The sequence below is a fragment of the Muscardinus avellanarius genome (assembly GCF_963383645.1).
Source record: "Muscardinus avellanarius genome assembly, chromosome: 18".
Lineage (NCBI taxonomy): Eukaryota > Metazoa > Chordata > Mammalia > Rodentia > Gliridae > Muscardinus > Muscardinus avellanarius.
The window spans coordinates 40,610,577-40,623,270 of record NC_137804.1 but is presented as its reverse complement, the minus strand read 5'-3'; the positions used below and the strand labels follow the sequence as shown (position 1 = coordinate 40,623,270).

The 12,694-nt window shown below is 58.6% G+C and overlaps 1 protein-coding gene across 2 annotated transcripts in view; it reads right to left on the bottom strand.

Moving 5' to 3' along the window:
* The window catches only part of SIN3B (SIN3 transcription regulator family member B), a gene marked incomplete at both ends in the record, with an annotated part of 32,498 nt that overhangs the window by 5,026 nt on the left and 14,778 nt on the right, over positions 1 to 12,694 (bottom strand). The window contains 9 exons of one of the 2 annotated variants that reach the window (XM_080715817.1): positions 168 to 337; positions 810 to 1,425; positions 1,923 to 2,106; positions 3,392 to 3,630; positions 4,485 to 4,601; positions 5,322 to 5,529; positions 8,199 to 8,317; positions 8,623 to 8,763; positions 10,767 to 10,889. In XM_080715817.1, the coding sequence (XP_080571943.1) occupies positions 168 to 337; positions 810 to 1,425; positions 1,923 to 2,106; positions 3,392 to 3,630; positions 4,485 to 4,601; positions 5,322 to 5,529; positions 8,199 to 8,317; positions 8,623 to 8,763; positions 10,767 to 10,889 (1,917 nt within the window). The remainder of the gene's footprint in view (positions 1 to 167; positions 338 to 809; positions 1,426 to 1,922; positions 2,107 to 3,391; positions 3,631 to 4,484; positions 4,602 to 5,321; positions 5,530 to 8,198; positions 8,318 to 8,622; positions 8,764 to 10,766; positions 10,890 to 12,694) is intronic. The other variant, XM_080715818.1, reaches the window with a different exon arrangement.

Sequence of the window (12,694 nt, the reverse complement as noted above, 5' to 3'; positions counted from 1 at the left end):
CTGCCTCAGCCTCCCAAGCGCTGGGATTACAAGCGTGCGCCACCACGCCTGGCCTTCATCTTAATTTTTAAAAAGGGAAGGTTTGCTGTGCTGACCCTGGGGCAGCCTCCTGGGATGGGAGTGGGGAAGGACCGATGTCCCCAACCCCAGCTAGGGTGGAGCCTCACCTGCCGTGCGATGTTCTGCACCAGCTTGTCCATGGTGAAGCCGATGTAGGCGTGGATGGTGAACATTTCCCGCAGTGTGTCCTCGTACTGCGCGGGGTCGATGCTCCCCTCCAGCAGGCTCCGCACCATGTCTAGGAAGGCTGGGTAGTACTCCTCCAGCTCCACCTCACCTGGGGAGACGGGCAAGGGGCTCACTCCCAGGCCAGGCCAGGGCCTCTCTCCGGGGTAACAAAAACACCTGCACCAGTGTCCCTGGGAGCCCGGGGAGCCCCAGGACGCTCACCATGGGGCCCCAGCCCCAGCAAGGACCTGACATGCATACAGCTGCCACCCAGATGAAGCTCGGGCCCCAAACTGGCAGATGCTCAGTTTCCTCTATAAAATGACTCAGTGTTTGCAGAGAACCTACTATCCACCCTCTAGTAGACTTTAAATCACCTAACTTCACGCACATGGCATGTGCGTGGTTACTGTCTAGATTCAGGATAATTAGTCTGTATGTGTTTGGTATATAAGCATTTTCAGCCTGCAACTGGCTGACTCGGCAGACGTGGATCTCCGTGAACAAGTCATCATCAGATGACTAGTGGGGCTCCCTGGGCCGCTGAGGACCAATCCCCGGTGGGGCGGGGCGGGGCTTACTGGGCTGCTTCAGGCGCAGCTCCATGGCAGGGTCGCTGCCCTTCTCGCGCCGCCCATCGCAGAGCAGCTGCTCCCGCTCCCGCTCCGCACGGTGCTCCAGTAGCTGCTTCTGCGCCTGCCGGTAGATGCGCAGGAGCCGGGAGCACAGGGTCTGGTGCAGGCGCAGGAAGAAGTACCAGTTGTTGTTGGCGAAGAAGAGGCTGTACACATCGTCCAGTGGCCGCGGGGGCGGCGGCGGCGGCAGGGGCGGCTGTGCGGCGGCCGGCGCATCTCCAGAGGCCCCCTTCTCCTCTGGCGGGCTGCTCTGCGGCCCGGCAGTCGGCTTCTTCCGCTCGCCGGGCTCTGCGCCCTGCCCCGGCGGCCCGTCCCGGTCTTCATCCCCTGACTCCTCGGACGCTGCCAGGTCCAGCTGCTGGGAGAAGAAGAGGCTGGGCAGGAAGCGCTGCAGCAGCTGGTGGATGGTGGCCTGGTCCTCCTTCTGGATGGCCGGCTGCCGCTTCACATAGTAGCTGATGAGCGCGGCCGCGTCCTCCAGGATCTGCCGGTCCTCGTACACGAAGATGAGGTGCGGCTCGCTGGACGGGGCGCTGCGGCCCTCCGAGTGCTGCTCCTGGTGCTGCGGAGACAGGCGCCATCAGGGGAGCGGCCCAGCACCAGCGGATACAGCTACCTGCAGTTACTGCGAAGGGGCTTTCGCCCCAGCTTCTGTGCTGCCGTGGCCAGAGAGTGGCAGGCCCCAGGTGGTGGGGCTGGGGGAGTCCATGGTGGTCTCAGAGCTGCAGGGTGCCAAGTGCCACACTTGGGGACAGACAGCCCCGAGGCTCTGCACACAGCACGTTCACAACAAGGCCACCCTCCACAGCCAAGGCCGGGGCAAACCGCAGGGTGCACAGAGTGACAAGCGGGTGTGAGGCTCCAGGCAGGAGCTGCTCACTCTGGCCACCTGTGGGACCTCCGCTCCAGCAATGGCAGCGTTCCCCTCTCCTCCTGGGATACCCGGAACCTAACCCTGCCCCACACAGCCGCCCGCCCACCCTCGATCTCGTTGAGAAGGCTCTTGGAGCGCAGCTGGGATACCAGGAGCCTAGCCCCGCCCCCCGCCGCCCGCCTCACCTCGTCGTAGACGCTCTCGATCTCGTTGAGCAGGCTCTTGGAGCGCAGCGCCTTGGTGTCGTTCTGCTTGAAGTTCACGGCCTGGTGGTCCAGGGACTTGAGATAGGCCTTCTCGTATTGCTCTCGCCAGATCTTGTTGAAGCCCTGCTGCGCCTCCCGCCACTCCTCCTCCTTGGCCTTCAGCCTGCAGGCGAGAGGGGCTCAGCCCCATGGGCACCCGCCACCTTCCCTGAGACCACCTTGCAGGGGACAAGCCCAGCTTCCTCCTGGGAGGACCTGAGGGTGGACGGCCAGACACAGCCTAACCTATGCTGAGGACAGGTCGGGAGGGCGCGAGGTCTCACAGAGCCAGCCTGGCTGGCTCATGGTCACGGAGCCCTCGCAGAAGTGGCTGCACTGGCCCGACTGCTCTAGAACCCAGGGCCGCGCCTGCCTGAGTGGCCACAGCAGAACTCTGGCTGGCAAGGGGCGGTGTTCAAGGCACACTGCTGCAGAAGCAGGCTGTGCCACAGAGCAGCCACCTGTGCTTGACATGGTCACCGCCAGCTGTCCGCACTGGCAGGTCCTGTACCTGTACCTGCAGACTCAACCAATGGCGGCTGTATATATTTGAAGGAAAAAAATCTGTGCCCCTAATTGAATACATACAAACTTTTTTTCTTAAGCTGATTTCCTAAATGACACAGTACAACTGTATACAGAGGTTTACACTGTGTGGGACCTCCAGTCTATGAACTACACAGTGTAACAACTCTGCCCACAGTATCTGCATCATGTCAGGTCCCAGTTCTTGAATTATTTGGTGTAACAACTCTGTACACAGCGCGTACACTGTGTCAGGCACACCTAAAGATGGTCTACAGTCCAGGGCAGGCTGTGTAAGTTCTATGGATGTGCTATGCTCTTGCTTGCTTTTTAGGTACTGGGGATTGAACCTGGGGCTGCATTCCTAATCCTATTTTTTTGTACTGGGCATTGCACTCAGCATTCTACCTCTGAGCTATATATCCCCAGACCTTTTTGTTTTGTTTTAAAACAGGATCTTACTAGGTTGCTGAGAATCTCACCACTGCTGAGGCTGCCCTTGAACCTCCAATCCTCCCATCTCAGCCTCCCAAGTACTGGGATTACAGGCACGTGCCAGCACACTTGGCTTCTATTTTCTATTTGAAAAGGATCTCACTAAGTCACAGAGGGCTTAAGTTGCTGAGGCTAGCTTTGAACCTGTGACCCGCCAGTCTCAGCCTCGCGAGAACTGGGGATACAGGAGTGCACCACCACACCCACCTGCTATGCTGTTTGATAACGTAAGGGACTTGAGCATCCGGAGATTCTGGTACCCTGGCATAGGGAGGTCTAGGTGTGACCATATGAACCATGCCGTCCCAGGGCGCTGGCATGGGATGAACCTGCCGACAAGCTGCACAAGGGGTCCCTGCCCAGGGAGGAGTGTGGGAAGCCCACGGCACCTTTTCAGGACGACAGGGACGGCAGTGACGGGGTTCTTCTTGAGGCTCTCAATGATCTCGGGGGCCTTGTCGCCATAGATGCGGTGGATGGCGCGGCGCTGGATCACCTCGGATGTGCCGCCCAGGGAGTCATCGAGCCGGAACTTCTCCTGGTCCTCTGGCGCCATGCGCGACAGCTTCTTTTGCACACTCTCCAGCACCCGGATCGTGGCCAGGTTGGTCTCCAGGACGACGTCTAACTATGGAGAACAAGGAGGGAAGGTATCAGCTGGCAAGGACTCGGAGGCTTCTGGGAGGGGTCCAGGAGCCAGGAGCTGTGGCCCTGAAGAGGACAGGCGAGCTCAGCTAATTGCAGCAGAGATGGACGGGCATGATGCCTTGTTACTCAGCAACACAAAGCCACGGGCCACGTGCACACCAGGGCTGCGGTGGCACACTGTGATCCCATTCAGATAACGTTTGAAATGACAGGTGAGCGGGTGCCAGGGGTTAGGGACGGGCGGGGATGGGAAGCAGGCAGGCGTGGTCCAAGTTTGGGCAGCACGAGGGATCCAGGCAGGACTGGAAGTGTTCAGGGCCTAGGCACGTTCACAGGCAAGAACACTGCATACGCACAACGTACATCCACTCACGTGTATGTGCACACGTCATTTCTGCTGTCTGAATGTCCCTCCCAAACCCATTCTGAAAGCTAACTCCAGTATAACAGTGTGTGGTGGTGGGACGCCACGGGGTGAGGAGCAGCGCCCGCCCTCCCCTCCTGGGTGGAGTGACGCAGGAGGGCTTGCCATACAAGGCCAGCTCGGCCCTGCTTCCCTTCTGCCACGTGACACTGCAGAACCCTCACCAAAGGCTGATACCTCCATACTGGACTCCTTGGCCTATACCCATGAGCCAGTAAGCTTCTGTGCATTATGAAGGACGCTGCCTGCAGAAATGTGACTGCAGTGGAAAATGAACTGGGGCATGCACTCCACTCCTCGCCGGAGACTGGGTGTGAAGGACGAGGGCGCGGCCTCCGTGGTGCTACTGGAGAGGGCATGAGGGAGTGGCAGGCAGCAGAGGAGGTGGAGACTCGGCCTGGCACACGCACCTCGAATCGCTCGTCCTCGCAGCGGTGCAGCTGCTCTTCATACGGCGTCTTCTTGGAGCTGACGAAGGTGGAGTCCTCTGACCAGGAGGGGAAGGAGACCCAGGTGTCATTCAAAACCTGCACGGGAGGCCGCGAGTTAACCCTGCAGCTGCCGCAGAGGGCACGGAGGTGCGAAACATTACCCTGACCTTACAGGCTACCACTGAACTGTGCAAACAGTAAAAAGGATTTTAGAGTCATTTTAAGGGAAAACAGGACTTTGGTTAAAGGAACACTTTATAACTGTTTTGGGGGGTCAGCAACTTTCTGTGTAAAGGGCCTGATGATATTTCAGATTTTGAGGACCGCTGGGGTCTCTGTCCTGAGGAAGGAGCCATGGGCAACGTGTCCATAAACGGGCATGGTCGTGTACCAATAAAACATTACCCACAAACACAGGCAATGGGCTAGATCCTGGACTATGAAGAACCTAGAACCCAGCAGGTACTCCTGAATTCTGGAGCTGCAGCAATCGTCTGCAAAGAACCTCGGGCAAGTGTCCAAGGCTCACATTAAATCACAATGAGGCCAGAGACCTGGGGACAGCGCAGGAACCTGGCAGCAATAAGTATATTTAAGGGAGAGCCCCTGACATCAACCCACACTGTGTCCTGCCCAAACCACCCTAGGGTAAGAAGGAAATGTCCCCTCCGCTCCTGCGGAATGTGGGGCACATCCCAGAGCCACCTGCTATCCCACACCTCGGGCCGAGTGCATGGTCTCCACTGTGGCTGGGACATGGTGTGTTTGAGAGGCCTGGGCCGCCCTGTCAAGCTGACCTTGGCCCAGGATCGCTACCTCCTTGCAGATGGCTGTCCTCCCGCTGCACCGTGGCTGCTGGTAGGTTTTGGGGAGTGCCCGGTAGCTGGATCCGATCCGCTTGCAAGATGCATAGTCAATTTCCCGGCTGATCCCATCCCCGGATCTGTCACTCATGGGCGGTGCGAATGACAGTTCTTTTACTCCCAGGAAGGACTTGAACTGTGCGAAGAGCTCTGGAAATTTCCTTCAAAGATAAAAATGGACCGTACTTAAGCTGGTATCCCCGAGGCCTTCTGAAAGCAGAGATTGGGGATGGCCTCACATGGACAGCTGAGGCCAGAGATGGTCAGGACTCAGTGCTGGAGAGCCTGGCCCTCGCCCCACGCCCCTGGGCCCTCGCCGACCTCAGGCGCGCACAGACCTCATCCAGCTCCCCTCACTACGGCACCCGGGGACTCCCTGGCTATCTCTGTGCACTGGCCACTCTGCTGGCAAGGGCTTTCCTCTTTGCAACCCCAGCCTTCCATGTCTGGGTGCTCCTGGGGGCCTCTCCCATTGACCCCCACCACTGCTGCTTTGAGGTCTGGGAGGACAAGACAATGATCTAACGGGACAGAAGCCAGGGTTCCAGGAGGCCGGAGCCTAGGGTCAGAGACTGTCCTTGGGTGGAAAAGGTCAGGAATTAGGCCAGGGACCAACCTCCTGCGGCCAGCCTACCCGCCACCTCCTGCTTTTGTAAGTAAAGTTTTATTGGTACACAGTGACATTCACTTCTAACCCCGGCCTACACTGCTTCTGCAGGACAAGAGTCCAGCTCAGTCGTTTCCACAGGGACCCTGCGACTCTTCCACAAGCCTGCTGGACCCTGAGCTACAGCCCGCCTCAGCTGGGGAGACCTTGCCCCGCATGGAGTGTTCGTGGAAGTTCTCAGATAACCGTGAATAGTGGCTGGTGGGTGCAGGAGGATTTTCCTACAGCTGACCTCAACGATGCCCAGAGTTCTGTTCAACTATCACGCCCAACCGAGAAGGTGCAGCTTTGCTGGCTGGTGGTCTCGCATGACCTGCCAGCGGCCCCCTGGTGATTTGGTGCTGCCGCGGCAGCCTGTGAACACCCTGGCCGGCGATCACGGATAAACCATGGCAGGTGCAATGCGGGGAGGAGGTGCAGTGAGGAGGATGCCGACATCACAGAGGGGTGCTGAGCCCTGAGCAGGCAATGGGGCCTGCGCCATGCGCACCCAGGCCCACCTCAGTCTTCCCCCACTGCCGGGACATTGAAACCCAGCAGGTGACCCCGCCAATTCTGCACTTGCTCCAGCCCGCACACCTCCACCCTGTGCTTCTACTGTAACCCCGGTGAGCCCAGGAGAGGGCACTCTGGCCACTGGCCCAGCGTAAAAACAGGCCCACAGAGAAGGGGGGAGGCAGGGTGTGCCTTGGACCCAGGGCTGGCCACGTGCCCCTCTGCTGCCACGCTGTGGTCGTAACCGCAGCCCGGGGACCTTCCCGCTGCAGCCACCGCAGCACGGCATCCCTTCTCGAGCTTGTGTGGCTGAGCCTGAACCTCCGCAGGTGCCCCAGGGAGCCCCAGTGCTAGGTGCCTTTTCCCTCCACTGTCTTTTGCAAGTGGCCACGGCTCCATCAGTACTCAGGAGCACAGCCCAGAGTGGGGGGTGGAGCCGTTTCCACTGGAAGGACGCCGGCTTCAGAGGAACGTGGAACATGTTCACATCAAGGCATTCTGCCCTGCCTGAAACCCAGGGCTTTCTGGCTAGGGCATGGTATGTGGCTCAGGCTGGTCTCAAACTCCGCAGTCCTTCTGCCTCACAGGTGCGGCCACGCATCTAGCTTAACACTTTCTTTACTTAAATTTTTATATTCACATATTTCATATTATTCTGATAGCTTATCTAGATACAATTTGTGACACATTTTCCTTCTGACAGAAGAAATGTTTTTGGAAGACGCTATTTAAGGGGTGCCCATGCACAACCAACTCGGAGCTCTCTAGAAACCCTGCACCCCTGCACAATGAGCAAAGCGAGGCGCAGGCCGAGGGGTCGGCCCCTCCATGTGCGGCAGGCCTGGAGGGTGGGAAGCCATGCTCGGCCCAGCTGATTCTGAGACTCTCTGGGGCAGGCACACGTGCCCCATGGGCCTAACTGTTGGCCCTAGTGCTGGAAGCCGCTCCTCCCCCATCTCGCTGACGGCCTCTCTCCGTGGGAGCAGAGGTGTGATCTCGGATTGTGAGAATTTTTTAAAGTGTTAATTTGAATGTCCAGGAATTATGTTGGGTTTGAAGAAAAAAAGCCCACCTTGGAAGCTTGTACTGTGTGCGGCAGCTAACTTTAGGGATGGCAACCAGGGCGGGCCTGCACCTGTGATCTGGTGACTCGGAAGGCCGAGGCGGTCCTCGGGTGGCCGGAGCCCAAGAGTTCAAGGCCAGCCTGGGCAACACAGAGCGACACTAAATATTTTTTAGACTTGGAGAACAGGTGAGTGAAAGGGCCCAGGACTGGGGAGCAGGAGAGATGTGGGTATGAGCAGGTAAGGCCAACACAAAGACCCTCGGGGTACAGCAGTGGCTTCACATCGAGACCGTCTAGTGTTGCTTCACAATGCTCCGTGGTGAGGAAGGCCCTCGGTTGTGACGGTGGTGTCTGGGAAACCACGGGGCGCAGGGGCATCGCTGCCTGGAAACACGGGCTGCACCCAACACGCTGAGCCCTGCGGAGCACGGCCGCTCCCCGAGACTGCAGGCCGCCAGAGCCACGCTCTTGGCACAAGTGTGCGCATATCTACAATAAGCTTGATAACAACTTCAACAAAAAGTAAAACCAGAGAAAGCATGCACCCTATTTCAGAACCAAGGTGGATCCACAGCCCCCAGGCCCTGCAGTGAGTGGCTCACCCCAGGAACGGGCTGACGAGCTGCAGGAGTTCGGACCCAGACACGAGCTCTTGGTTGAAGAGGGCGATGCAGCGCAGGAAGTTCTCGTACACCTCCTGGCTCTTGAGCACCCTGCGCACCTGCGGGAAGAGCGTCCAGGCCACTGGGAACCCGGCTCCTCGGCACCGGCAGCCCGACAGGAAGGAAGCGGCTGCAGGCTGAGGGTGAACGGCAGCAGGGGCAGCATGCGGCGTGGGGCGCGGCTGCGTCTGCATGTGCACGTGGCCACCCGACCTACCGGAGCCCAGAACCACCCCGATGAGGAGACCCTACTGGTAGGGTGCCAGAGAACGTCCCTGAGCCCTGGTTTTCCTGCCCGCCACGCCATACACTCCAGGGGGCCCGCACGCCCCCGTGGTGAGCACAGGCCAGGAGCCACCCTCACCTTATCAAAGAAGGAGAACTCCTGCAGGGTCCCGTACTTCCCCACGGCGGCAATGGACAGGTCTTTGGTACCGCGGAGTTTCATCTTCTTCTGTGGAGAGAAGCCCTGTGTGGTTAGTGCTCTTACAGCCCGTGCACGGTCCTCTGTCCCTCACGGTCACGAGTGACAGCAGTGCTAACTTGAGCTCAGTGAGGCGATGGGTGGCCCGTAGACAGCTCCTACAGCACCTTCAGGGCCAGCGCCTGAGGGAGGGGCCGGTTTGCTTAGGGTGCTGCAGCCACAGCAACACCGCGCCTAGTCCAGGATCTGAATCTCCAGAGCAGGGCTTTTGATGACGGACAGCCTCACAGAGTCGAAAGGGGCGCCTGGCCTGGACACACCAACACTAGACACCGCTCCGGTGTTCTGTGGTTAGAGCCTAACAGACGGGCAGCATGGCGCTGGGAGGGTCGTGGAGCAGTCAGGGTTAACCTTCACGGAGATACTCGTCTGCAAGCTGGACTGAATGCTGGGCAGCACTGACCTTGGGGGTCTGAAGGGCACGAGTGTGCTGGAGAAGAATGGGGGTGTGTCAGGAGGACACAGGAGCTGGCCTGCAGAGGCCCCACTGCCCAAAGCGAGCGCGTGGGCATCAAGGGAAACAGCGACGGGCAAGAGATTATAAACTGGAGTCTGTACTGGGATGCTTAATAGCAACAGTGATCAAATTCTTTTGAGTAGAAACTAGTAAATGGACAAGAATGATGAAATTAGGTAACTGTCATGGGGGCAGCAGCTCAGCCACTTTTTTTTTTTGTATTGGGGACTGAACCCAGGGACATCCTACTTCTGTGCTATACCTGGCCCTTTTTACTTACTGTTTGCAGCTGGGGATGGAACCCAGGGGCATCCTACCCCCGAGCTATACCCCAAGCCCTATTTTATTTATTTTTTTGGTGGGTTTGGGGATGGAACCCAGGGGCATTTGACCTCCAAGCCACACCCCCTGCCCTATTTTTATTCTTTATTTTGAAACAGGGTCTCACTAAGTTGCAGAGGGCCTCGCTAAGTAGCTGAGGTTGCCCATGAACTGTGATCCTCTGGTTTCAGCCTCCCAAATGCTGGGATTACAAGTATGTGCCACCATGCCCAGCTCCCCAGCCTTATTTTTTATTCCTTATTTTTTCATTAAAAAAATTTTTTTTGGTGGTGTTGGGCATGAAACCCAGAGGCTCTCTACCTTTGAGCTACACTTCCAGACCTATTTTCTGTTTTATTTGGAAACGGCCTCACTAAGTTGCAGAAGGCCTCACTAAGTAGCTGAGGCTGGCTTCAAAGCTTGCGATCCTCCGTCTCAGCCTCCCAAGTGCGGGGATTACAGGTGTGCACCACCACGCCCAGCCTTATTCTTTATTGTTTGAAACAGTCTCTCACTGAGTTGCGGAGGCCAGAGTAAGTAGCTGAGGCTGTCCATGAGCCATGATCCTCCAGTCTCAGCTTCCCAAATGCTGGGATTACAAGTGTGCGCCACCACACCCAGCTTTAGCCCACCTGCCCTCCCTTCCTTCCTTCGTTTGTTTCTTTATTTTGGTGGTGGTGCTGGGGTTCCTGGAAGCCCTTCTACCTCCAGGCTACACTCCCAGACCTACTTTATACTTTTTATTTGGAAACAGGGTCTCTTAAGCCGGCGTGGCTGACTTCGAATCTGTGCAATCCTCCTGTCTCCGCCTCCCAAGTGCAGAGATTACAAGTGTGCGCCACCACGCCCAGCCAGCTTCGGCCCTTTCTAAAAAATATTTTATTTTGAAACAGGGCCTCACTAGGTTGGTGAGAGTCTCACTACTTGCTGAGGCTGCCCTTGAGAACCTGCGGTCCTCCTTCCTCACCCTCCCAAGTCCTGGGGTTACAGGCGAGCCCGTGCCCAGCACGCCAGCCACCCTGCTTCTCAGCGGTGCGGCACCCAAGCTCTACGGCTGTGCATGGCAGCCCTGAGCCTGACTGAGTCAGGGCGGTGAGGAGTGACTGAGGGGCGCGCCCACCCCCTCCAGCCCTGGCTGGAGTGATGCTCCTCGTCCTCCTTCAGCCACTCACGAGGCGGGAGAAAGGGAGAATGGCCACCTCCCCTAGACTGACCCCGCAGGGCGGGATGCGCGTGGCGAGGTTACCTTGGTGGGCGCAGACACGGGGCGCAGGAGCGAGGGCCGGGAGCGCTTTTTGCTGTGTTCCAGGCTCTTGTCGTGTCCGTTCTTCTGCACGCTGTTCATTTCACACGGCCCGCCACCTGTGAACTGAGGACACGGCGCGTGAGCGGTCTCCGCTGGCCTATGGCACTGTGCGGCTGGGCTGCGGCCTGGCTGCCGTCTGCCCCAAGCCAGGGCTCTGCGTACAAATGGGTGCGCACGATCTCTGCGGAGAGACTCATGCTCCTGAACTGTCAGATCGTCCCACAGGCAGGAGGGGCTCTGGATGCCAGGAGGGGAGGGCCAGGGGCTCAGGAAAGAGACACCTGGCACAGGAGCCACCAAACCTGGACCTCCTGCGTGGGTCCTCATCGCACGTGCGCGCGCCCCGGCAGTGCAGGGTGGGGCGCGCGCACGTGCTGGCGCGGAATCCTGGCTGCAAGGAGTGGCCTAGCGGGGGCGGGCAGCATGGGCTCGCAGCCCGGCCCGGACAGCTACTGTGTGCGGTGACACGCACACATCTTGGGGCAAGGGGAGACTTCGGAGGCAGGACGGCTTGGGCCCAACTCCCGGCTCCATGGCCGGGGGCTCAGCCGGAGCCCGCACCTGCAGGGAGCTCAAAGTGTTCACAAAGGTGACTGCGGAGCAATCTGCTCAGGGTTCGCCCCGCAGCACTGTTCCATGAAGCTCAGTGGGCAGGGGAAGACAGACGGACCGCAGCCTTCTTGCAGGACCTGGGCAGGGCAGGAGGGGCCACACCCTGTCTGAGGTGCCACGAGCCAGATGCAGAGACGCCTCATGAAGGAGGCGCTGCCGGCTCAAAGCTAGGGCAGGGCGAAGGCGACACGTCACGACGAGTGGGCGCTGTGCTGCCAAGTGGAGGTCCCGGACTATTACATGCAAAGAAGAACACAAAGGCAAAAACCCCAAACCCACGGGATAGACCCATGGGATGCCATCTGTGTGTGTGTGTGTGTGTGTGTGTGTAAATTTTGAAACAAGGTCTCTCCAGGCTGATGAAAGTCTAATTGCAGAGGCTGTCCTCCAATCTACAATCCTCCTGTCTCGGCCTCCCAAGCACTGGGATTGCAGACTTGGCCACCACACCTGGCCATCTGTTATGTTTTGGAAAGGGATAAGCATTTGATTGAATAGAGAGAGGAAATTTCTGGAAGGACACTTAAGCTATCTCTAAGCTATAACTTGCTAAGTTTCTAAGGCTACCCTCACACCTGTGAGCCTCCTGTCTCAGCCTCCCTAGCACTGGGATTACAGGCGTGCAGAACTCCGTCCAGCCTGCACAGGCACGTTTCAGAGGGAACTGCTTATTTCCTCTATGAAATAAGAGACCAACCTGGTCATGCCATTCGTGTCCACCAGGGGCACAAGGGTCACAGCGCAGAGGGCCAGTCTCCAGCAGACCCTCCTTTGAGGCCGGCCAGCCTGGCAGCTCTGAAGAGTTACACCAAACGGACTCATGGACATCGGCTGCCCGCACCACTAACCCCCCAGGTTCCAGTTACTGAAATCTGCTGGGCGGACGGCCGTGACCAGCAGGAGGGTCCCGCCTGTACCCAGTGCAAGTGACGCTCAGACCACCCTGTGACCAGTCGGGCGCTGAGGCCCTGCTGGCCAGCTGGCTTCTCCCCGAGGCTCACTCCGCTCACCCCAGGGAGCACCGACATCGCTGCTTCCTGGATGAGGAGGGTGGGGCTTGAGCAAGGGACTCGCAGGATCCTGTGCACAGAAATGACAGGACAGAGGAGCCAGGTGTGCGACCGAGAGCCCGGCTCGAGCAGCCTTACCCACTGTGTCCTTCAAGGCTGGCATCGAGAAAGGGCACCCCAGCTCCTTTGCCTCCTGGGCAGCAGAAGCCGCCCCAAGACTCGGCCAGGCCTGCCCGGAGGCCCCGG